Source organism: Peromyscus maniculatus, chromosome 7 (assembly GCF_049852395.1).
Source record: "Peromyscus maniculatus bairdii isolate BWxNUB_F1_BW_parent chromosome 7, HU_Pman_BW_mat_3.1, whole genome shotgun sequence".
In the NCBI taxonomy this organism is placed as follows: Eukaryota; Metazoa; Chordata; class Mammalia; order Rodentia; family Cricetidae; genus Peromyscus; species Peromyscus maniculatus.
The window spans coordinates 87,936,054-87,961,198 of record NC_134858.1 but is presented as its reverse complement, the minus strand read 5'-3'; the positions used below and the strand labels follow the sequence as shown (position 1 = coordinate 87,961,198).

The following is a 25,145-nucleotide window of genomic DNA, read 5'->3' as shown; positions in this document are numbered from 1 at the left end:
CTTTATTTCACCTTACAGATTATAGTCCATCACTGAGGGAAGTCAGGGCAGAAACTTGGGGCAAGAACCTGGGAGCAGGAACTGAAGCAGAGGCCATGGAGGACCACTCCTCATGGCTTGCCCTTCATGGTTTCCCCAGCCCACCTTCTTATGCCATCCAGGACCACCTGCCCAGGGGTGACACCACCCACAATGAGCTGGGCCCTCCCACATCAATCACCAATCAAGAAAATGCCCCACATACTTTCCAATCCCAAGGAGGCCAATCCTATGGGAGGCATTGTCTCAATTAAATCTTCTTCTTCCCTAAGGATTGTAGCTTGTATCAAGTCGACAAAAACACTAACCAGCACAGTGGTATTATTTTAAGCAGCAATTAATTTACAGGTCATAACATTTATGCAGCAAAGCAGTTGTTCTAGTTTCCTGCTTTTTAAAATGTGTGCATTATTATTAGACTATAACATGAGGCCAGGAAGTCATTGGCTTGTCACTGCTGAGTTTCTGCCAGTGTTTGAACCCTACACAGAACACCCTCCATGATTTTTTTTATTCAGTGAACAAACCAGGATGTGGAGAGGCAGTAAATACTTTGGCTTCCATTCACAAACTCTACAAATATTTACCCAGCACCCACTCTCTTTACCAGCCAACAGGCACTCTCATCTTGGTGATATCGCCTATGACTGCTAGCTGGGCATAGATTTTAAAATCAAAGCTTATTCGGAGTTCCGGGCAGTGTTAAGTGAACCCACCGCAAGTTTTGAAAAACCCTCTCTTGGAACCCACGCTCGCATAAAGAAACAGAACTTAGCTTCCCGGGATAAGGAAGAACCTTGGAGCACCGAGATGAGCCGAAACCTGGGTTGAGCAATCCAGAGTCTCTGGGGAATCTCCTCTCCCCACGCAGCGGGGGCGCGGCGGGGGCGGGACTACAAGTCCCAGGCTCCTCAGCGCGGCGCGGCCCTGCGGAGGGCGCGGCGCGGGGAGGTGGGCGCTGCTGCGGCGGCCCGGAGGCGCGGGGCGCGGGGCGCGGGCGCCGGCGGCGGCGGGCTATGCCGGGGGCCGGGGCCGGTGCGGAGGAGGGCGGTGGCGGCGGCGAGGAAGCGGCGCCGGGAGCTGGCTCGGAGGCCGGGGCGGTGGCGGGGCGGGAACCCTCGCGGCTGTGCGGCTACCTGCAGAAGCTCTCGGGCAAGGGCCCGCTGCGCGGCTACCGCAGCCGCTGGTTCGTGTTTGACTCGCGCCGCTGCTACCTCTACTACTTCAAGAGCCCGCAGGACGCTCTGCCGCTCGGCCACCTGGACATCGCGGACGCCTGCTTCAGCTACCAGGGCCGCGATGAGGCTGCGGAGCCGGGAGCCGACCCGCCCACGCACTTCCAGGTGCACAGCGCGGGTGCAGTCACAGTGCTCAAGGTGGGACGATCGCGCCCCGGTGCCCACTGGTGTCCCGCGTGCATACTTTCCCCTCCACCTTCCTTCCTTGCCCCAGTGGCCTCCTCTTATCCTGCCCAAGCCTCCCTTCGCCACTGCTCAGTCTGATTCCTTCCTCATTCTTATCTTCTGCTCTTTACCTGTGCTTAAGCTTTGAGGCGGGGGCACGGTTGGGGATTGATTATTCAGTCTGATTTTTGACTCTTGGACCCATTATCTCCCTCTGCGCCTTCCCTCGGTTCCTTCCCGCGTCCGCCCTCCCCATCCAGTGGATGCTCTGGGATTCCCTCCCTCGGCTGTAGGCTTCCTTCCTCCATCCTTCACCCCTGACATTACAACTCTGCCTGTGACCTTGGGTATGCCCTTTGTGCTCAGCTGCCTGCTCTGTAAAGTGGGGACAGCAGTAATAACTATCTCACGGGGTTTCTGGGATTGAGTGATTTCCACTCTAAAGTGCTCAGTCAGTGCGGTGCGTTTGGTGCTGTAGCCAAAGGCAAGTGGTGGCAGGGCCCCCAGAGATCATTTACCACGGCCCCTCCGGAGAGGTCAGGGGATGCTCCAGCCACGCTCACTCTGGCTGTGCCTCTTGCTCCTCGTTCTTTTGGCTGGGGGAGGTGGGAGGGGTTGCTTCAGCTTATGGAGGGCTTCCTCAGAGAGACTGAGGAGTATTAGAGGTTTGACAGTGGTTAGTCCTGGGGCAGCTTTCCTGTTGCTGGGAGTTCTAGAGGCCAGGACCTGGACATCTCCTAGGTATGGTCCTGAATAGAGCACCCATTCTGGGCCCTGGCCTAGAGCTGGGCGGGCGGGCTCTCTCTCTCTCTCTCTCTCTCTCTCTCTCTCTCTCTCTCTCTCTCTCTCTCTCTCTCTCGCCCGCCCTCCCTCCCTCCCTCCCTCCCTCCCTCCCTCCCTCCCTCCCTCCCTCTCTCTCTCTCTCTCTCTCTCTCTCTCTCTCTCTCTCTCTCTGCGCCTTGCTCCCTGCTTGGTTCCCTAAGTCTCCACCCTCTCTCTTTCTGGCTCCTCTTCCGTATTGCAAGCTGGGCTTTCTCCAGAGTAACAGGGTTGGGCTTGAAGCAGCAGCTCTCTCAAAGCTGGCCAAGTGGAGAGCAGAGTGGCCTTGTGAGCATGCGACTGTTCCTGAGATCTGCAGAATGTGCAGCAGCTGGAACTGTTCCCTGGAGCCGATTCTTGGAACTTTGTCGACTCAGCAGAGTCTGATTCCCAGGGTCTCTTGGGCCCTTCTCTCTGCTCTCTGAGTAGGTGCATAAAATGTTTCTCCAAAGGAAGCCAAACAGGCCTGCAGTTCAACTTGAGGTAACTTAGTGTCTGTGTAAACTTGGGACTGACTCCAGAGTGTCCACAGGGACTTTTGTCCGAGGCAGACGCTTGTCCTCTGTGTGCATGTGGACACTGGTGAATTTCCGGTGGAATTGTTTGTTAAGAAAGAAAACTGAGCTTCCTGTTTCAGATTTTCTCAGACATCTTTAGAATCCTCTCCCTACCAGCTCTTTCATTTTTTTAAACCTCTAAATCATGGCAGTATCTGCATAAGTGGATTTACAGTGCTTAATGTTAGGTGTACGGCTTTAGGCTTGGATGGATTTGAACTTGCAGCGTCGTCGTTGATCATGTGTATTGGACACATCTTATCACTTCTCTGTCTAGTTCCTGCTATGGTCTAATGTGAATTTTGCCTTCCTCCTTGAGTGGCTGTGGAAAATGTTCTAGAAAACATGGGAAATGTCTGGTACATTGTAAGCCCCACCTGGCAGGCATATAAAACAGCAGGTACTGTCTTCAGCCAAATATGTCATATAGTCATTATATTCCTATAATGGAATGATATGGGTAGTGACTATAAGGGAATTGGAGGTGTATGTGTCACTCTGTGTGCACATGCAATCTGTCACAAACGTAAAACTGAGCAAGAAATAAAAAGTTTCAGAGGGATACCTTTTATGTAACAGTTAAGTTTGTGTGAGGTATTAACATACCAAGAGGCTCTGTGCTGTGCCCTGCAGGGAGTTGGGAAGCTATGTCAGAGTGAAGTCCCTGGCTTCAGGGTGGTAGATAACTCTGATGGGAAGAGGATTGTGGGAGGGGATGGATATCCCGGGGCGTCTGCTTCTGTTTTGCAATGTTTCTCGTCTTAGACCGGGTCATAGCTGTACCAGGGTGTGTTGTGCTGTTCAGCTTATCTTTTTGTAGCCCTCACTGACCTTAAACTCACAGAATCAGCTGCCTCTGCCTCCTGGAATCTGAGATTAAGGGTGTGCACCACCGCACCCAGCTCAGAGTTAAACTTTTTTTTTTTTTTTAAATTTCACGTGTATGAGTGTATGTATATGTGCCTGGTTCCTGCAGGGGCCTGAAGAGGGTACGTGAAAACTGGAGTTACTTATGGTTGTGAGCTGCCATGTGGGTGCTGGGAACTGAACCAGGGTCCTCTGGAAGAGCAAGTGCCCTTAAGTGATTAGCCATCTCTTTGGCCTCTGAGAATGTTTTGTTGTGCATTTTTTAAAAGGTGGGGGAAGGGCACATTCACATGGGTTACAGCCCCACCTGATTCTCATGCAGAATTTCACAGCCTTCATGAATATTCATGCAGGTCTTTTTTCTTTTTTAACCGATTTCTATTTTATGTTAAGTGTGCCCTGTGTGTGCTGTGCTCATGGAGACCCGAAGAATTAATCAGATCTCCTGGAAGCAGAGTTGCAGTTGAGAGGTACCAGATAGGTGCTGGGAACTGAACCCAGGTCTTCTGCAAGAGCAGCAAGTGCTCTTAACCACTGAGCCCTTTCTTCAGCCCTGGTGCAAGACAGTTTTATATGTAAAATTAGAGAACAGACACAGGATATTGGAGTGTTGGCTTGATAGAAATGGTGGGAATGGAAAATGGTTTCCCAAAGAAAAGATCAATTGAGATGTAGGGTTTCAGAATCAGGGTGTTTTTGTTTTTTAAGTTAATTTTCAGAGACTGGGAAGATGGCTCAGTTGGATAAAGTGTTTGCTTGGAGAGAAGAGGACCTGAATTGATCCCCAGCACCCAAGCAAAAGCTGGGCATGGAATTACCCTACCTATAATCCTGCTGAGGGAGCCAGGTGGGTCCCTGGAGCTCCTGGTCTAGCCAATCTAGTCATCTGGGGAGCTTCAGACTCAGTGATTGATCCTATCTCAATTCACAAGATGGATAGTGACTGAGGAAGGCATCCAGCATTGATCTCTGGTGTACACTTTGTGTGTGTGTGTATGTGTGTGTGTGTGTGTGTGTGTGTGTGTGTGTGTGTGTGTGTGTACACGTACATACGTACGTGTGTGTACCTGTACACATATATACACAGGGCACAGTAATTCCTTTTGAGCTTCTGGAGTAAAACTGTTATGGTAGGAAAGCTGGAAAGCAGCAGTCATTTTCCTTCTCATGAGATCTGATTCCCATGAGCATAAATACTTCCCGGGAGGGCTGCCCACAGGGGAGCCCCTGGCTTCCAAAGAGCTGGAGAAGATTTATACCTGCTTCAGTTCAGGTATGCATATGACTGTGCACATGCCATTTCTTCTGAAAAAGATTGGTTAAAAAAGAAAAGAAAATCAGTGATTTGCTTACTATATTATCATGTGTTTCTTATTTTAAGTGTCTTTCAGCCTTCTCGAGAAAAGCTGTGGCTTTGTTGGGCTTTTTTCAGAATGCCTTACTGCTTAAGTCTTAATGAAAGCTGATACTGGAATTTCTTGGTAAACTCCTCTATTCTTAAAGTCAGGGATCTGGTCCAGAGCCCTATTTTACAGATGAGGGAAAAGAGGCCCCAGGAAGGGCTGTGATTTGCCTGAGATCACGAGGCTAGACTCAGCCTCTGAAAGCAGAGTCTCTGGAACAGGGAGTGTCCCAGTTGCATTATCTGTTTTGGCAAATGTCTCTCTCCAGACTTTGGGTACTGTTCGTTTTGGTTTAGGTGAGGTGTCGTGGCTTTCCCCCCTCCACTGCATTTCGGTCAGTCCTGTTTATGTGGTAAGTACCTGGAACATTGTCCTGCCTGATTCTACTAGTGTGGATACACATTACTTCTGAGTAGACTTTTGGAAACTGCTGCAAAGACCTGGAGGAGGCAGATGCTTCCTGTGCCGTGTGCCGCTAGAGGCTTCTTCCCCAACTGGGACCAGAGGCATGGAGTTATTTCTGGATTGAGCTGGTACTTGGGGATAAGAAAGCATGTGACTGAATGCTGGTAAAGTTTGGATGACCCGTGCCCCGGCTCTTCTCCGCAGTTCTTGGAGCAAGAAACATCATCAGACTGGCTGCAGATGAATTCCCCTCCCCCTTCTCCCTTTCTTGGAGGCATGTGGTGCTCACATGAACGTGTGTGTTGCATGTTGGTTTCCAAATCACACGTAACTGAACAACTATGCATCCCTATTCTTAACCCTGTTTTGTGAGGAAAATGCCCATTCCCTCTTGCTGAGCGGCTCTCAGCTTAATGACAAACATTTGTTAGTGTGGATAATGATAGTGTGCTCGACACAGAATAGATGTGGTAAACCAGCCTGCCTTGGTGAATGGTTCTGCTAAGCTGTTCTGCACTAAGGCTTCTGTGTAGGGTCTTGAAGCATTATTTAAATCTTAAGTTGTGGGAACTTGGCTTTTCATAGATTTGTTACGGTTTCCCAGGCAGTCAGTTCCTTAACGGCAAGTATACCTGATATAATTCAGTATACCTGATTATATTCAAGTATACCTGATATAATTCAAATATATCAGTTCCTGATACAATTGCTTTCTGCCCTACTGCCTCCCGCATACTCCTTGTTATGGGGAGTCTCTACCGTGCAGTGTCCAGTCTCGCTCTCTGAGCACTTCTCAGAACTGTACCTGGCACAAAGTAGGTGTGCTGTTGACTGAGTAAATATTCATTGCTTTCTCAAAATTTCTATATTGAAGCCCCAACTCAAGAGTACCATGGATTTGGGAAGTGAAGCCTTCCTGAATGAGATTAAGCTCCATAAAGACAGATGCCGGAGAGATTATCTGTCTCTGTAAGGTCATAGCATAAAAGTTACCTTCCTCAAACATTTAGTGAGAGCGGGTTGTGTTAGACTCCAACAGTGCCAGATCTCAGATTCACAGGCCCTTGCCAGGAACTGAATTGTCCAGAGTCTTGATTTTGGATGTCTGGGCATTCAGAACTGTGATGAGTAAATTTCTGTTTAAGCCCCTCAGTCTATGACAATGTCGTCGTCGTCGTCGTCGTCGTCGTCGTCATCATCATCATCATCATGTGTATGTGTGGTGTATATGTGTGAATGGCACGTGCATGTGGGTCCTTATGCAAGCAGCAGCCAGAGAACATTGGGCATCTTCCTTTATTGTGGTCTGCCTATTCCCTTGAGACAGGGTTGCTCAGTGAAGCCAGCCAGTAAGTTTCTAGAATGTGCCTTTTTGTACCACCCCACCCTACCCCAGCAGACACACACACACACACACACACACACACACACACACACACACACGCGCGCGCGCGCGCGCGCGCGCGCGCGCACGCACACTAGTGTTACAGACGTGTGTACAGCTATGCCCACCTTTTTATGTGGGTGCTGGAAACTGCACAGCAAGCAGTGAGCCATTTTCACAGTCCCAGTGTATGATTTTTTTTTTTTTTTATTTCTGATACCTAAACCGAGACAAGGAGCCCAAGCAGACCTTCATTACATGGAAGAATAGAAAGTCATCACCAGTAAGCACGATCTTAGTATGACCTCTGGCCCTTTAGAAGTGACCATCTAGAACTCTCAAATGTGCAGATGTTATAAAAACATTTTTGCCACATGTCATAAAAGTGGCTGCTGTTTATTCAGTAAAGACCGGCAGATTTCACAGGCATCAGGAAGCCAAAAGAAGGTTTTAATTCAGCCTTCCCCAGAGGAGAGAGTTTGTGGAGTGTTGCTTGCCCACGGGTTGGGCTCTGGGGACGCTGTTCTAGCAGGGGCAAACATTTTCTAGACAGGGCCACGTATACATACTTGAGGTTGCACAGGCCATGCCGTCTCTGTCGCTACTTTGTTCCTCTGTAGAGTCCAAACGGAATCTTTGCTGGGTATAGCTGGGTTCCCAAGTTTGAATTTCAGATAATCTTATGTCACAAAAGGTTTCTCTTCTGATTTCTTTCCCAACCACTTAAAAATGTTAAGTTTTATTGCTCTTAGACAGTACAAAAATAGGCAGCGGCTGGTTTTTAGGTGGGAGGGCTCAGGTAGTACAGGACCATGTTAAGACCCAGCCACGTCTCCTTAACTTGAACCTGTGGTCCTTGGGTTTATGGCGGGATTTTGGTCTTTGTTCCTAAGAGCTGAAGGGATCAGTGAATAAGGAGACCAGCTGGTGGTCTGAATCCATTTGGACTGCTACAGCAACATCCCATAGACCGAGTGGCTTATAAATACCAGAAATGTCTTGCTCACAGTTCTAGAGGCTGGGAAACCGAGTCCTAGGTATCAGTATAAATCATTTAGTCTGCTGAAGACTCACTCTGCTTTGCAGATGATGCCGTCTGGCTGGGTCCTCACATGGTAGAATTTACTAATCCTCCTACACTATTTCAAAACAATCCGTTTAACCCACCTTACTCTCTTGTTTTTTCCTTGAGATAGGATCTCATGTAGCCCAGGCTGTCCTTAAGCTCCTATGTAGCCCTGAACTTCTGATCCTCCTGCCTCGTCCTCCAAGTGTAGGATCATCTGGTTTATGTGGTGCTGGAGACTGAACACCAGGCTTCATGCATCCTAGGTAAGCGCGCTACCAACTAAGCCAGTCCCTAGTCCTGTTTGTCTTTTAAAGGCAAGGGAATTCAATTCTTGAAAGCCTGCTTGATGGATCAGGATGGGGGAAGGGAGGGCAGAACAGTACTGGGAGCAGGGAGATGTGTGATGTATGAAGATCCCATTCCTGTGAGAAAGTGCATTCTTGGTTCCTTCAGAATGGGTGTGCTCTTTCCAACATGGAGCTTCCTTTGAAGGAATTCTTTATTCCAGAAAAGTAGATAGGAGCCCATGCCCACAGGCATAACAACAGCAAAAACAAAAGTAATTCTTGAGTCCCTGAGAAGCAGCTGAAGCTGAAGGTGGAGACAGGCACATCCTAGTTCTTGGGGGGCCGCTGGCCGAACCTCACCATATGGAGTAGCACTTTTGTGCCAGTAAAATGGCGCTCGCTTTTGAAGTAGAGTCTTCTGATTCCGTTTATAACCTGTAAACAGGTGGAGCCTGGAGATACAGGGTGTGAAGAAGGATATTTCTAGGTAATAAGGTAGCCTGTGTCAACTCCCAAATACCTCTCAAACCAGGAAGATGACAGTACTACCAACAAAAACCTGAGTGTTTCTCTTCGGTTGCCAGTAGCCTGGTAGGGGATCTTTTCTGATGATTTAAACTTGCTGTAGTCTGACTTGGCAACAAGCCTTGTTGCAAAGGGAAGAGTACAGTAGACCAGGCTTAGGAAATCTATGTACCAGGCTCAATTCAATTTGTTCTTTCATTCCCCAGGATCATCGGAGGAAAGGCAGTTTCCACAGGCCGGATAAGTGAGTTTCTCTGACAGTTGCTAGCCACAGGATACTTGGACTTCAGTTATTTTGTTGTTGGGAAATTCTCCTAAGATTAGGAATCTGTTAAGAGCTTGGTCCCTGGAGTCAGGCCTCCTCTGGGTGAATTCCTGCCTGACCTGCTTGCTGTGTGCTCTTGAGCAAGAGACCCTAGATCGTGATGGCTCCTACTTCATAAACTGTCATTTAAGGTCAGATAAGTTAACTTTGGGAAGTGTTTGGACGGGATCTGGAACGTTACTGTCATCATTATAAAATGAAATGTTAAGTGCATGAATGGATAAAGAAAATATATCACAGACAGTGAGGTTTTGTTCAGTCATGAGGAATTAAATTATGTCATTTGCAGGGAAATGGGTTAAGGTAGAGAATACCATGCCAAGCAAAATAACCTAGACTGATAAAGAAAGATGTTGTATATTCTCTGTCTTGTGGAATCTAGAGTTGAGAGAGAGAGAGAGAGAGAGAGAGAGAGAGAGAGAGAGAGAGAGAGAGAGAGAGAGAGAGAGAATGAGAATGAGTACAAGGGGGGGTAAAAAAACTACTTGGGAAGAGGAAGATCTTCAGTGTAATAGACAGGTGATGGGAATACATATATGAAATGTCATAATAAAGCCCATTGTTTTTTGTTTTTTTTTTTTTTTTGGTTTTTCGAGACAAGGTTTCTCTGTGTAGCTTTGCGCCTTTCCTGGGACTCACTTGGTAGCCCAGGCTGGCCTCGAACTCACAGAGATCCGCCTGGCTCTGCCTCCCAAGTGCTGGGATTAAAGGTGTGTGCCACCACCACCCGGCAAGCCCATTGTTTTTGATACAATAAATATATGCTAATACAGAAAAATGTAATTTTTTTAAGTAGATAAATGTAGAGTTGGGGATATCGCCAACAATGCCCTCAAGTATCTTTACTTTGTCATGGCTAAGAGTGCTGACACCTATTATTGCTAGCTTTGGAGGGCCTGCTCTGCCCTGCATTGCTAGACTTCCTCCCCTGAGGCATTCCTGAAGGCCGCCTTCACTAACTGGCTGTTTCATATTTCTTTCCTTCTATGTACACTGCCAATTAATTTCCCCTTCCAAGATAACTGTTTCCTGAGAAATGGAGGGGGCACTGTGATGGTTTGAATGAACATGGCCCCCATCGGCTCATGTTTTAATGCTTGGTCCCCAGTTGGTAGAACTGTTTGGGAAGGATAGGAGGTATGGCCTTGTTGGAGGAGGTGTGTCACTGGGGGTGAGCTTTGGGGTTTCAAAAGTCTATGCCATTCCCAGTTAGCCGTCTCTACATCATGGTTGTTATTGCAACAAGTAAGCTCTCAGTTACTGCTCTAGTGCCATGCCTGCCTGTCTGCTACCATGCTGTCCTGCATGATGGTCATGGCCACTACTGCCTTCTGGAACCCTGGGCCCCAAATTCAATGTTTTCTTTCTTAGGTTGCCTTGGTCATGATATTTTGTTACAGCAATAGAAAATTAACTAAGACAAGCACCAAGTGTACTCAGTACTGATTCCCACCTGGCCAAGGGATCTGAGGGAGAAGACAGGTCTCTTGGTTGAAGTACTTAATGGTCAGCCACTGGTTGCAACCTTTCCATCTCTAGGCAGGACAGAAAATAAATGGTAACTCTCTTCGTTCCAAAAGGAGAGAAGAACCCTACTGTTGTAGAAATGATTTTCAGACTGGGAGAGGGAAAGAGGTTTTGATTAGGAATTTGGGGTTCTGCTAAGCAGAGACATCTGAGTGGGATTTTCCCTAAGTCCTCCTAGGCTGGGGCTCTGCTGAATTCGCTTTGCTTTCATAGAGTGCCTACATCACAGTATGGGAATGGGGAGTTGGGGAGTGTGAGACATCTAACTAGTTTTCTGTAAATCCCCTCTACCAAAGGTACATAGTTCAGCTAATGTCCCGGGACTGGTATGTGTGAGGCCTTCAGAGGGCAAGAAGCTGAGAGGCCCCAAGGAGACTGCAGGGTTCCTGACCTAATTATAAGCACAAGACACCCTGGGTGGACTGGCGAGTCAGATGGTTTTACCCCTGGTACTATCACATCCTCTCCTATTCTCAGAAGCACCTGATACTGAGTCCTGTAGGAGCACAAGAGTTTCCTGTGTGGTCCACCACTGTATTTCTAATGCTTTATAGGGGTGCCAGGCACCCAGTAGATGTACAGGCTGTGTTTGTTAGCTAAAGGAATGCTTTAAGCCCTCAGCTGCTGTAGCGTGATGGTAGGTAATATGCTCTCATTTCATGGCAAATAGAAGGTTTGTAGTGTCCATTTACTTAGCAAATGTTTTTGTATCTATTGTCATGTTCTAAGCATTGTGCATCCTTTTTAAATGTTTCTTTATTTTATGTATATGACTATATTGCGTGTGTGCCTGCTGAGGCCAGAAGAGGGTACCGGATCCCCTGGAATTAGAGGTTCAGTTGGTTGTGAGCTGCCATGTGGGTGCTGAGAATTGAACTCATGTCCTCTGGAAGAGCAGCCTGTGCTCTTAACCACTGAGCCACCTCTCCAGGCCCAGTGTTGTGCATCTTGATGCAAACGTATCAGTGAAAACTTTCCATTGAGTTAAGAAAAAAAAAATAGTGTTAGAATTTTAGAAGTAATTTGCACCTGTTACAATCCAAGAACTGCAAGAATGTTGGAAAGAGGCCATATTTGTCTGCATATGTCAGTATTCTGGGAGTTAAATACCAAATGTCTGCAAATTTTTTTGGTTCTGACAGAATTCTGGCATTTCTCCACGGTAAGTGAAGGGGAATCCCTGGGATCTGCCTGTGCCTGTCTCCCAGCACTGGGTCACAGGCATACATGTCATACCTGGGTTTTACGTACATGCTAGGGATCTAGACTTGGATCCTTGTACTTGCACAGTAAGCACTTACGTACCACAGCCATTTCCCCAGCCTCTTTCTAATTTCATCAAGAAACGTCCCTGGGGTTTAATTGCAGAACTGCTCAAAGACTTAGTACCTCTTGGATTTGCAGAAATGTCCCCAGGAAGATGAGAGTCTGCACCTTATAATGAGTTTGCATCCTGTGTTTTGCTCAGCTTTTGCTGGGATTGTGTGGAATTAGGGGGAGAAAGAGCTTCAGGAGGTGGATCTTTTGGCCGCCACCTCCTCTGCTGTCTCAGGGCCGGTCCACTGGGAAGAGCAGCCTCTCTTCCAGCAGACTTCCCCAGGCCAGCCGTCAGGCTGGGTGTTCCCTGACTAGAAGAGAGCAGACCAGTGTTATCAGGATGTTGATCTTGGATTAAAGGAATTACTTGTAGGCAGGCAGCCCAGTTTTACTTCCCTTTCCAGCTCTCCGGTGTTCAGGAAGACTGCTTATAGGGAAGGTGACCTGACTCTTTCTATGTGATTGCAGCCAGCCCTTTCCCTAGCAGGCCTTGTAGGATAAGGCCAGGATGGGGATCCAGCTGGAGTCAACTATCACCTCTGGCCTCAAGGAGATTGTCCTGTCACTGGATTGTGGTCAGGGCACTGTCATTAAATAAATGGCTCTCAAGGAGGTCATTTCTTGTTGGTGTTCTGCCTGTTACCCCCAAGTCAGAACTAGAGAGGCCCCCAGAGATCAGCCAGTCCTTCCCCTGCATATAAACACATTGAGGACACTGATTCCCACTCTCAGTCTTGGAACTAAAGTCTCCTCCAGACACATGGTCCAAGCTGTTAGATAATACTTGTTCCATGTGCATATCCATTATTAGGAAAGCAGGCTGTGCTCCTGGTTTTATACAGACACACAATTGTACATGCAACTATTTTATGTTGGGCATAAGTTGAGCATGTTTAATTGCATAAAGTTTGGAAAGGGACAGCATAGATTGTAAATTTCCAGCAGGAGCTGACCAACAGAAGCAGTGGTGTCTCTGTCCTCATCCCTCTCAGGGGTGCCCTCATTGTAAAGTATTCACCAGAGGAAGCAGGCCTTTGGCCATGGCATGGAATGAGTCCCCTAGCCTTCCCTTTGAAAGGGAACTTTACAGTTTACCCAGGCCTCCCATGGATGCTGTACCAGAGATAACATGCTAGTAAGACTTTTCCTGTCCTTTGAAGAAATGTGGCTTCCTCAGAACAGTGGTTCTGGAAGTGATGATGTAGAGGAAGTCTGGGTACTGTCAAGGTGCAGCGGTGGAGTTCCTGCCCTAGAGATGCCATGCTCAGTGGGCCAGTGTGGGCCTCAAGAGTCTACATTGCCAGTGATCGTCACTGCCCATCCGCTGTAGATCTCTGGCCTCTCCTCTCTGCTCTCTGGGTCATGAGTGACTGTTCTTGTTGGGACTGTTTGATGGTGGCCATGATGCATGTGTAGAGGTCACAGGAAAAGTTTGGAGCATCAGTACTCTCCTTCTACCGTGTGAGTTCCGGGGATGGACCTTAGGTCTCCCACTCTCTGGTGGTAGAACAGAAATAACAGAACTGCGTGGGCGGAAGCCAGTGAAGTGCGAGGCCTTAACTCAGGTTTGCACTCTGTGGTTTGCAGGTGCAATTGACTTTGCATTCTGGGTTTCTATGCTCTCAGAGGAGGCAGTGTTGGAGCAGAGCTGTCTGGCAGGCCCCTGGCTGGGGCCACAGGAGTTCTTACTTGCCCTGGTCCTCCCTGACTTTGCAGTAGCAGAGCCATTGGAATGTAGCTCTCTGGTCACTTGGAGGCCTCCAGTGCTCCCTTTCTCTAAAACAGAAAGCATTTAACAGACTTTACCATTTCCTGAGAGGAAGAGCAGGGCCAGGGGGTGGCCTTGTCCTTCTTGCCTGCATCCTGATGAACCTTGCCTGTGTCTGTGTGGGCAGCCTAGGCTGAGAGACTGTCGGCCAGCCCTTCCCAGGCTGGCCATGTCTGCTGCTCCCATCCCTCTGTACTTGTTGTTCTTCTCTGATCTGCTCATAGGCTTTATTCAAAGTCCAACACCAGCATGTGCCTCTACTCCCCACAGCAGGTTCCCACTGCAGCCCCAGGCTGGCCTGAAACCCACTGTGTAGCCCATGTTGGCCACAGACTCCCAACAGTTTTGCTGAATGTTGGGGTTAAAGGTGTGAGCCACTATACCTGGTTGCCGCCTCTTACAGTATTAAGAAATGGCTTTTCTCTAAAGATTTTGTTTTTAGTTATGGAATGCCTCACAGATTGATTTAGTCATCCTTTCACAAGGCAATGCTAATCTTCTCTGTATCGGTCCAGTTTCAATATATGTACTGCCCAAGCTAGCACAAGTGTTGCTTTTAAGAGCAGACTGTTCCAGTACTAAAGATGGCAGCATTCATCAGCTGGCTACCCACCATTGCATGTTAGAGGCATGGGAACCATCCAGCTCTCGAAAAGGAATTGGGTTAGAGTTTGGGTGGTTATTTTCATAAGATATATGAAAATGCTAAATTTAATTAGCAATTTAAAGACTTAACAAATGAGACTTTATTTTGTTCCCTAGATGTGTGGAGTTTGTGAAATTGCATTCTGTCTTCTGAGGAGCAAGAGGCCCAGTGTTAGTTGCCTTGACCTCTCACTTGGGTTCAAATTGAAGATTTCAAAAATCTTCCAAGGGAAAAACACTCATTTTTCCATTAGTATGAAGTCCGAACCCTTGAGATTGTTTCTAGACTCATGCATGATTTTGAAACACTCAAATGGAAAATTGGAAACTAGTCTGCCATCCATTTGAACTTTGTTTTATATTATCAGGCTGTGTACAGTTTTTATTGCTTATGGGCAAAGTACCTTAGACATTCCTTGGAAATAAGTATACCCTTTCTTAAGTTTAAGAATGGAGCTATCAAGGGCCAAGAATTCCAACTCTTTAACAGTAAGTAGGTTTCATTGAGTGTTCTCAAAAAAGAAAGAAAAATGTATACCTATTTTAAGGAAATAAGTATACCATCATAAGATTCGTTAGCTCATGGAAGCCAATGTGTGAAAGGACATGGTCCTGTGGAGGGTGGGCACCGTGGGCCCTATCCTCAGCCACATGACTTGGCATTTGAAAACATCCAAGGGTTTTAGACATGGGGCGGGCAGAACTTCATCGACTAGGAGTCAGAAGAGGATTTGGAAAGTGAAGACTAGGGATAGCTGTCCAGTCGGAGGGCCTGCCACAGAGGCCTGGATCGAATGAGTTTGAGAGCTTGGTCAGGGCGTCAGCCCAAGTACAGCAGACCTGGTGGGCCTGCTCTGCATGGAAGCTGTTGTACCTTCTCTGCGTCTGTTTAGATGTGGCCTGTGATTGCTTGCAGCTTTCCGTTTCTTTCCATTTTATTTTTTAAATATTTATTTTATTTTATGTATATGTGTAGCTGAAGTTTTCCTGTGTCCCACCCGGTCTGCAGCTGCTCAGACCCAAGTAAACAAACAGAGGCTTATATTAATTACAACTGCTCAACCATTAGCTCAGACTTACTACTGACTACCTCTCACACTTAAACTCAGTGCATTTCTGTTAATCTGTATGTTGCCTCATGTTCTGTGGCTTTACCTGTGTGCTGTTACATGCTGCTCCCTGGACGGCAGGCCGGCGTCTCCTGACTCAGCCTTCCTCTTCCCAGAATTCTCCTTGTCTGCTTATCCCTCCTATATTTCCTGCCTGGCTACTGGCCAATCAGCATTTTATTAAACCAGTGTACAAAAACATTATCCCACAGCATATATGAGTATTTTGCCTGCTTGTATATCTGCATACCATAAACATGCCTAGTACCCTCAGTCAGAAGAGGGTGTTGGATTCCCTGGAGCTGGAGTTTTTATGAATGGTTTTGTGCTGCCATATGGGTGCTGGGAATTGAACCCATGTCATATATAAGAACAATGAACACCTTTAACCACAGGCCTGCTGCTTTTTATTTCCAAACAATGACCTTAGAATAGAGTTATGGTTGCAAGTGTCCAGTGAAAGCACATTAAGGACTGATTGATGGTCTTGATCTCTCAGTCTCAGGGGGCCATGCTTGCACCCCAGAATTGAGGCCCTGTGCACTGATGAGTGCATGGCCTCTGGTGTGCCCCTAACACCAGCACCCTCGTGGGGTTTTAAATTGATCTTCAGTGTTGTTTGAGGTCATCAGCCTTTCAACATTTGGGGAAAGCCATAGAGGAACTTGTGTTTCCTGCTGGGGTACTGAGAATGGAGTTTGCCTTGGGCGTACTCTAATCCTCCTCGAGAGTGGGACATGGGCAGACTCGGCTTTGAATTTGACTGTGAAGCTGGCTGTGAGAGCTTGGGAAGCACAGTGCAGTCGATAGTGGGTATCGCACCAGTCACTGAGAACACCAGCCTGGAGCAGGATCCTGGTGTGACATCCATTTCACCGAGGAGGCATCCAGGGTTTGGGTAAACAAGGCACCTGTCTCACCCAGCTATTGGTTGGAAGAGCAGGGGTGTGAAGCCAGGTGCTTAGGCTCCACGGGCAGGTAGATGGTTCTCTTTAGGGAGAATATTGTGAGGGTTAAGTGAGTGTATAGCAGAAAAGCCCAGTGCCTGGTAATTGTTTAATTGATAGCGTGTTACATTACTAACATGCCAGTATAGATGACTGGAGAGCCTACACTTCATTCCAGTTTTTTAAAGAAAACAGATATATGTATTTGTGGGGAGAAAAATTTCAGAAATAAGTACACCAAAGTTTTGGGAGGGACCATTTCTGGTGAGGTGGTTATGGTTAATTTATTTTCTTCTTTTTTTCCCAAATTCTTCACAGGAGTGTATCTGTGTTGTCGTTCTTACTTGACATTAAAGTCTAAGTTTGGGGACAGAGGGATGGTTTAATGGCTAAGAGCACTCATTGCTTTCACAGAGAACCGGGTTTGGTTCCCAGCACATGCAAGGCAGGTCATACTATCTATAACTCCAGTTCCAGGGGATCTGACACCCTCTTCTGACCTCCACAGGCACAGGCACACACTCATCCATACAACATAAAATAAACCTTAAAAAACTGAAGTCTAAATAAGCACTTGGGAGGCAGAGGTAAGTGGATCTCTAAATTTGAGTCCAGACTGGCCTACATAGAGAGTTCCATCCAGGCCAGCTACAGCTACATGGTGAGACCCTGTCCTGGGGGGAGGGGAGTTAAAATGTACTTTTATAAAAGTACGGAAGAATAAGTAGGTAAACAGAACACCCTCCAGGATTCCCTGCAAAGCTGTGATAGCCCTAGACTCCACATCAGACTCAGATCTCCAGGTTTCTTCTCAGTTTCTCGTTGCTTTTAATTTTATTTCTGGCATTTTTAGTCACACACACATTTTCATTGCTTGCTTACATTGTAGCTTTAGAAAGACTTTCTGTTCCAAGAAAATAGAAATGCAAAGACATTTCTTCCATGTTGCTAGGGGAGAGACTTAACTCTGTAACTGTCAGCCTGGAGCCCGCCAGCTCCCTAGGGTTGTAGAGGGGAGAAGCAGCTGGTGACTTGCCATTTGAAGTCTGTCCTTCTAGCTGTCATTTCAGGGCTCAGTCCTAAAGGAGTGGCTTGTTTTTCTTAGGCACTGCACCACAGCTCACATCTGGGTAGGATCGTGCCCGAGGATTGGACCTCACTGTTTGCTCTCCAAGATTTCTGCCAAACTCTTCCCCATGAATTGCTGCTCTGCTACGTGGCTCTGTAAGCCCAGGCATTCCTTCATCTCCGTAAAAATGCTGTGGAGCCGGGCGGTGGTGGCGCACGCCTTTAATCCCAGCACTCGGGAGGCAGAGCCAGGTGGATCTCCGTGAGTTCGAGGCCAGCCTGGTCTCCAAAGTGAGTTCCAGGAAAGGCGCAAAGCTACACAGAGAAACCCTGTCTCGGAAAAAAAAAAAAAAAAAAAAAAAAATGCTGTGGAAATCTATGTATCTCTTGCCTCACGAGGCAAAAGGAGACACACAATCTTAATTACATAGACATCTTCTTGTAACTTAGTGGGATTTATTCCATTCATTAATTTATCATGTTTACTGTTTCTTTCATCTGATGATTTGTATTCAATTTATTAAATCTTAGATCGAATTTGAGATAATTCTCCACTGCGATAGGTCTCTCATGTAGGTCATAATCGTGGTGATTTGATTTCTTTCCAGATGTGTGACTGGTTGTCAATGCCATTATTCAATAGTTAATCCTTTCTCCACTGGTTTGCTTTGAAATGGTACTTAAATACTCTTCTACATACTGAACCAGAACCATGTATTTTGATTTGCTAGCAGTATATACTCTTGCTTTAATTATTGTGGCTTTATAACATGCTTTACTATGGTAGGACAATTCCATCCCCATTATTTCAGACTGAACTTTAGATGAATTTTATCATCTCTTTGCCATGCTTTGAATTTGTACTAGACTTTTTCAGACCATAGAATGAAGGATATCTCAGTCATGTAACTGGGCTTTCTTTTTCTTTCTTTCTGCCTTTTTTTTTTTCAATCTTTATAAACTGCATTATTCAGAAAGCCAGCAATCTGAGAAGACAGTGGATTAACATGTTAAAAGAAAATCTGGTTTTTGTCTCACCTCCAACCTGCTGGCCATTTTATGCTGATTGTGTCGAGCATGTGTGTCATCGTTTTTTGCTAGGTGGAAGAAAACATTTGCTCTCCGAGTGTTTGAGCAAAGGAATCAGTGGGTCCCCTTAAGGTCTGTGTCCCCAATGCTGACTGCCAGTCTTTAATGTACATGCATTGTCCCCTTTTCATCCTTAGCAGTGCTTGGGGTCAATTCCTAGGAATGGGGTCATGGCTCAGAGAATGTTTATGGTTTCTAAGTGTACTGAGTAAGTTTGTGTGTGCGAGAGAGAAGGAGGGGGAGAAGGAAAGGAGAGAAACAGAGACATATGCACCACATGTTCAGGGGTGTGTGTGTGTGTGTGTGTGTGTGTGTGTGTGTGTGTGTGTGTGTGTGTTCATTCATACAGAGGCCAGAGGACAATACTGGCTGTTGTTTTTGGGTGCTTTCCACATTTTCTTTTTTTTCTTTTTGTTTTTTTGTTTGTTGGTTTGGTTAGTTGATCGGTTGATTGGATTTTTTTTGTGCGTTCTTGCGTGTGTGTGTGTGTGTGTGTGTGTGTGTGTGTGTGTTGGTTTCTCCTTGGCCTGAAGTAGGTTAGACTGGTAAGCCTCAGGGATCCTCTTTGCTCTGCCTCCCCAGCGCTGGAATTAAAGACTTGCTGCTGCTGCTGCTGCTGCTGCTTCCCCGTTTTTCTTTTCCTTCCTCTTTTTTCTGATGTAGATTCTGGGGATCAAACTCAGGCCTTCATTCTTACAAAGCAAGCACTTTCCCAGCTGTCTGCCCAGCCCTCTGCACTGAGTTACGATAGGTGAGCAGTGTGGCCTGAAGGACTGGGGTCCCAGGGAGTGAACAGCTGAGGTGAGGCCTTCACAGTGGAGAGACCCTGCCGGCTGGTGGAGCCCAGCTCCCTGACTTTGCTGCAGAGTAGCCAGCCAGGCTCCCCAGTAACGTTTCCTGTTGTGGTGGGCTCTTAAAAGGTCTGCTGAAAAGTTTGCACAGTTAAAGACATAAAAGTCTAGACAGGCAAAGGACCAGTAAGTGTTCTCTTTCATACAATATACATTATATCTGGACTGCTAGCGTATAAAATGGCCAATAAATTCTTTTGACACTTCATTTTTTTTTTAATTAAAAAAGGAAATTTCTGATGAAACCAACGATCTTAAAGTTAAATGATTTAGTGTAGTATTATTTTGAGCACTGCATTGAAAGCCAGCTGAGTTGAAGGGAGAGCAGTCCCGAGGGTCCAAGAGAAGGAACAGAGGGCCAGAGCCAGACTCATCTATGAGTGAGTGGCTTCTGGATTTGATGCTATGGTGGCCTAGGCATAAGAACTTGTGGTAGCAGCTGGAGCATCACTTGGTACTTCTTAGGCAGCGGTCAAGAACAGTTCCTCCTTGACTGAATGAGGCATGCCAAGCTCCCTTCTCTGAACTGATATTTCATATCACAGCTCTTAGAGGCATTAGATGCTACCATGTCAGGATTGTGTCCACACAGTCCTTTTCTGCCCCTACCTCTCACATCACATCCACTCTGGAGACAGCCAGGGTGGTTTTCCAAGATGTTTGGTTTGGTCTTTTATGTAGGGTTTTATATTGACAGCAGCAACAACTTAACATAAGAAACCAGACTCATCTTTTCAAGGCACCAAATTCTTTTTTTGTTTTGTTTTGTATGTTTGTTTGTTTTGTTTTTCGAGACAGGGTTTCTCTGTGTAGCTTTGTGCCTTTCCTGGAACTCACTCTGTAGTCCAGGCTGGCCTCAAGCTCACAGAGATCCGCCTGCCTCTGGCTCCAGAGTGCTGGGATCAAAGGCGTGCGCCGCCGCCGCCACCACCACCACCCAGCTCAAGGCACCAGATTCTTAGATTCAAGACCAGCAAGTTTAGCTTGTGTCTTAGAGAACACTAGAAAAGTAACACTTCACCCCTTCTTCTGGCTCTTAAATTCTTTCTGCCCCTTCTTTTACATTATCTCCCTAGCCTTGGAAGGGGTAAGATAGATGTCCTATGGATGGCTTTGCATTTTACAGTCATTTATTTTCAGCCCTTGGACTGGTTATGAGTGTTAGCAGTTACCGCTGCACACTGCAGTTGCCACCTCACACTGCAGTTACCGCTGCACACTGCAAGAAAAGAAGCACCTGTGACCTCAGCTGACAGCAGTGCTGTGGACATAAACAGAAGCACCATATCCATTTGATTCCTAGGTTGTTTGTGACTGTATGTGTGTATGTGTGAGCATATTGACATGTGTGAGCATGTGTATGTGGAGGCTCATGGTTGAATTGAATGTCTTCCTGGATCACTCTACTTTTTTTTAATTGAGGCAGGGTGTCTCACTGAACCCTGAGCTCACAGATTCCAGCTAGTCTAGCGAGCCAGCCTTCTCTAGGAAAGGATCCATGGGTTTAACATGGGTTCTGGAGACCCAAACCCTGCTCCTCTTGCTTACACAGCAAGTGTTTTACCCCTGAACCATCTCCCTGGCCCTGATTTCTAGATTTCTTTTAGAAAGGCAGCAAACCTTGATAATCACTGCCTCAAGGATGTTTTGATGCCTGATTGGCCAGATTTCTGCAACCTGATAATATGCCAAACACAAAGGAATGTAGGGTCGTTTGCCCCAGGACTTCAGTGAGAGATGACTGAGGCGTTACTCATTGTTCCTAGTTAGTCTTCAGAGACTGAAGGAGAAAAGGTTTTCTTGAGGAAAAGCAGATTTCCCATGATGCCTGCATTGCAGGGGATACTGGAGAGGTCAGCAGTGGGTCTCTGTCAACAAGTGTGTTCCAGGTGTGCTGAGCAACTAGTGCATCTGAGCCCAGATCCAGTGACAGTACGTGTGCAGGCTGGAGGAGGGAAGTCAGGCAGGTGCCTACCCTGTCCCTGACTTGAGGTACATCCCTGTCCTGGGTCTCTCCAGAGCCTGAGTGGTCATAGAGGGACTGGGTAGGCAGGGAGCAGTAGGAGGACCAGCTCACCCTCCATATACCCCTGTCTTAGGATTTCTATTGCTGTCAAGAGATACCATGACTTCGTCAACTCTTACAGAGGAAAACATTTAATTGAGGTGGCTTCCAGTTCAGAGGTTTAGTCCATTATCATCATGGTGACTAGAAGTATGGTGGCATGCAGGCAGACATGGTACTGGAGAATTCTGTATCTTGCAGGCAGTGATCTGAGACACTGGGTGTGGCTTGAGCATATATGAGACCTCAAAGCCCACCTCCACAGTGACTCATGTTCTCCAACAAAGCCACACTCTCTCAAACAAAGCCACACCTCCTAATAGTGCCCCTGCCTTTGGGGACCATTTTCTTTCACACCACCAGTTACTCCCATCATAATCATGCCAACCTTGCACCAGTACACTTATTGTGGTTGGGGGTTCACATCTGGGTGATAGTGTTGATGGCTTTTCTCCCTGGCTTAGCAACATGAAAGCTAGATAGCAGGAAGGATCAGCTCAGTTCAGTTTCATGTCTGTGTGTTCTGTGTCTGAAGTGTGTGGTTGGTTTTCCAGCAGTAGAGTCTTACCCATCGTGTACTTCTGGGCAACCAAGTTGCTCTCTCCCTAATGCTGCTCTCTTCCATTTGTCCAGTTTGTACACAGATGTTTTTTAAGATCTTTGTTTTACTGATGGCTCTAACAAGGGTTCCCCTCCCTCGTTCTAGGCTCCTAATCGTGAGCTCATGACTTACTGGCTACAGGAGCTTCAGCAGAAAAGATGGGAATATTGCAACAGCCTGGACATGGTGAAATGGGACAGCAGGACTTCCCCAACTCCAGGAGATTTTCCTAAGGGCCTCGTAGCCAGAGATAGCACAGGTAAGACACAAGGGGAGGGCTCCCTGTCTGTTCTTTCTGGGTAGCCATTTGACACAGCGACTCAGATGAGCAGTGAGTGAAAATGAATTCAGACTGAAAATAATGGCAATCCCAGGTGAGGTGCTCCAGGGACAGAGCCATTTTCAAGCTAGTACTGGCCTGGGTGTCAGGCAAGGCAGATGCCAGGCATATTGCAGAGATGGAGGACATCTGTGTGTAACTGAAATCATGACCCACAGCATATACCTTCTGATCTGGCTTCAAGGCTAGCCTACCTTCTACCATAATTAATGATGAAGTCTACTCACCTATGTCTTCATGCTTGGGCCAACTTCCTAATGCTTTGCATTTTGAATGTGCCAGGAAAGAAGCAGCATTCCACTGGTTATTTTCTAGTATTTCTTAGGAAGGCCTTAAGAGCTAAGCACTGATTGTATTTTATTCCAGATTCATGGCATTTTCACGGGTCCTAGTAAGTCCTGGCCATTTGTACCCTAGAGAGAATGTGCTTTTGTACTTGAAAAGCAAAACTTAAGCCCCATGACCTTCTCATGATTGTTGATTGTACTGAGCCCTCTAGAAAGAATGGGGCAGTTATTTGCAGATCATCTTGCAGACCTACCTCTCCCTCTCCGAAGGCTATTTCTTGTGGCTCCCTCCTCTTAGCATGTTAGAACAAGCCTGGAGCTCCTGATCTCTGAAGTGAGCTCTGAAATGGCCAGGGCATTGTACTAGCAATTTAAAAATTATATGTGTGTGTGTGTGTGTGTGTGTGTGTGTGTGTGTGTACGTACACCTGTATGTACTATGGTGAGCATGTGGAGGTCAGAGGACAACTTTCAGGTGACACTCCTCTCCTTTACCATGTGGGTCCTGGAGATGCATCCAAATCAGGTCATCAGCCTCAGCAACAAGCACAATTCCCCAATGAGCTATCTTGTCGGCTCTATACTAGCATTCTTGCTTAGTTAGGATTTGTTTGTTTGTTTTGAAATAGGGTCTCACTATGTAGCCTTGGTTAGCCTGGAACTCACTATGTAGACCAAGCTGACCTTAAACTCATAGAGATCCACCTACGTCTGCCTCTGGGGTTCTGGAGTTAAAGGTATATGACACCATGCCTGGCCTGTACTAGCACTACATTCGAATTAAACCAGTACAGGTGTGTTGTAGCACTTCCATGAAGAGCTGTGGTCTGCACTCCATAAAGCATGTATGACCCTCTGCTCAGCAGAGCGAGGGCGGTGGCATTGGAGTTCTGGGCACATTAGCAGCTGTCTTTTTCTGGAATCACTCACCATCTTAAAACTAGGGTTTTCTAGCCTTGCTTTTCCTGGTTGGGCGTTTTTTAACAGACTGTCCATACTAGTCAGTGAGAGGACACTGCCTTGTTTGTACCTGTGGATGATTTCCTAGGAGCCTTTGCCCTGGAGTCTTAGAACTCTGATTCTCCTCCGAGGGGAAGGGAAGGCTTTATATTCAAGTGCATGCCCCTCTCTAGCTTAGAAGTGGCTTCCTGTTGCCTGAGGCTTAGTTCGGTTTGGTTTTATTTTATTAATTAATTTTTATTTTCATTGTTTTGAGGCAGGCTCTGATATCTAAACTAGCCTTGAACTCCTGATCCTCTTGCCTCAACCTCCTCACACTGGATTATGTGTTTGCCCCACTGTATTGGTTTATGAGGCCCTGTGGAGTGGTGGGCAAGCTCTACCAGCCGAGCTGCATCTTTATCTTTTTATTTGTTTTGTTGTTTTTTGAGACAGGGTCTTGTATAGCCCAGGCTGGCTTCAAACTCACTCTGCAGCTGAGGATGACCTGTGTCTTTTCCGTGATAAGAAGTTCTATATCAGTCTCAAGGTCACTCGGGACACTGGGAAGGAACTGTAGGGGCATGGGCAGCCTCCATGCTAGTGACTTAGCCTTTGGCACTGAAGATCCTCCATTTGCCTCCACTCTGGGGACACAGATCACTCCTCTCGAGCAAGGACTCAGATGTGTAGCTGAAAGGAGGGCAGAGAGGTAGTACCCAGTCTTGGGGTTCCTCTGTTGTGTCTGTCCTGCCTCCTGGCAAACCAAAATGGTGAGGTTGGGGACCCAGAGGAGTCGTCTCCAGCTCACATTCGGTTCCCTTTCTCTCCCCTCACGTGTTCCTGTGAGCCAAAGTGTTTGTGCAGACAAAAGCGAGAAGTTTAAGGCAGCCTGAGCCCCTGCATGGGCCGAGCTCAGTGTTGGGCTTATTGGGGTCTCTTTGGGACAAGATGGCCAGGACTCAGCCAGTAAAGAGACAGGAAAGTGGAGGGAAGAGCCAGAGAGGGTCCTTCCACATTACTGCAGGTCAGTAGGGCTGCAGGAGCCAGCAAAGCTCAGCCTGGAGGCCCACCCGGACCCGAAATAGACAGGGAGAGCCTGCTGGCTGGCCTTAAAATTTTAGGATTTTATCTAAAGCACAGTGGAGTTTTGAAAATTGTATGTATAGAAATAACTAACTTTAAATGTCTTCTGAATTCTAGATAGGAATTATAAGGAAGGACAAATAGTGAAACCTTGAACCCTTGAGCTATTTTCAAAACCATAGCTATCCAGAAAGTGAAACATTTTTGAGTAGAAAGTCTAGAAGACCAGGAGCTAGAGAGATGGCTCAGTGGTTGAGAATGCGTGTTGCTGTTTCAGAGGACTCAGTTGGGTTCCCAGCACCCACATCAGTTGGCTCCCAGCTGCCTGTAACCCCAGTTCCAGAGGATCCAGTGCCCATTTCTGGTCCCTGTGGGCACTGCTACATACATGGCATATGCACACATGGACATAGACACATAAAT

General features: G+C 46.9%; 1 protein-coding gene and 1 non-coding gene across 3 annotated transcripts in view; one reads left to right on the top strand and one right to left on the bottom strand.

The window, feature by feature from the left end:
- The first annotated feature begins 1,040 nt into the window (after positions 1–1,040).
- The window catches only part of Tbc1d2b (TBC1 domain family member 2B), a 71,541-nt gene continuing 47,436 nt past the window's right edge, over positions 1,041–25,145 (top strand). Inside the window, exons 1-2 of one of the 2 annotated variants that reach the window (XM_006985036.4) lie at positions 1,041–1,415; positions 22,176–22,329. In XM_006985036.4, the coding sequence (XP_006985098.2) occupies positions 1,056–1,415; positions 22,176–22,329 (514 nt within the window). In that variant the 5' untranslated portion in view covers positions 1,041–1,055. Of the gene's footprint in view, positions 1,416–2,478; positions 2,745–22,175; positions 22,330–25,145 lie in introns of those variants that run through there. The other variant, XM_042281420.2, reaches the window with a different exon arrangement.
- On the bottom strand, positions 14,134–14,240 carry LOC121831196 (U6 spliceosomal RNA). The gene has a single exon (XR_006074578.1). It is a non-coding gene; the product is annotated as a U6 spliceosomal RNA (small nuclear RNA).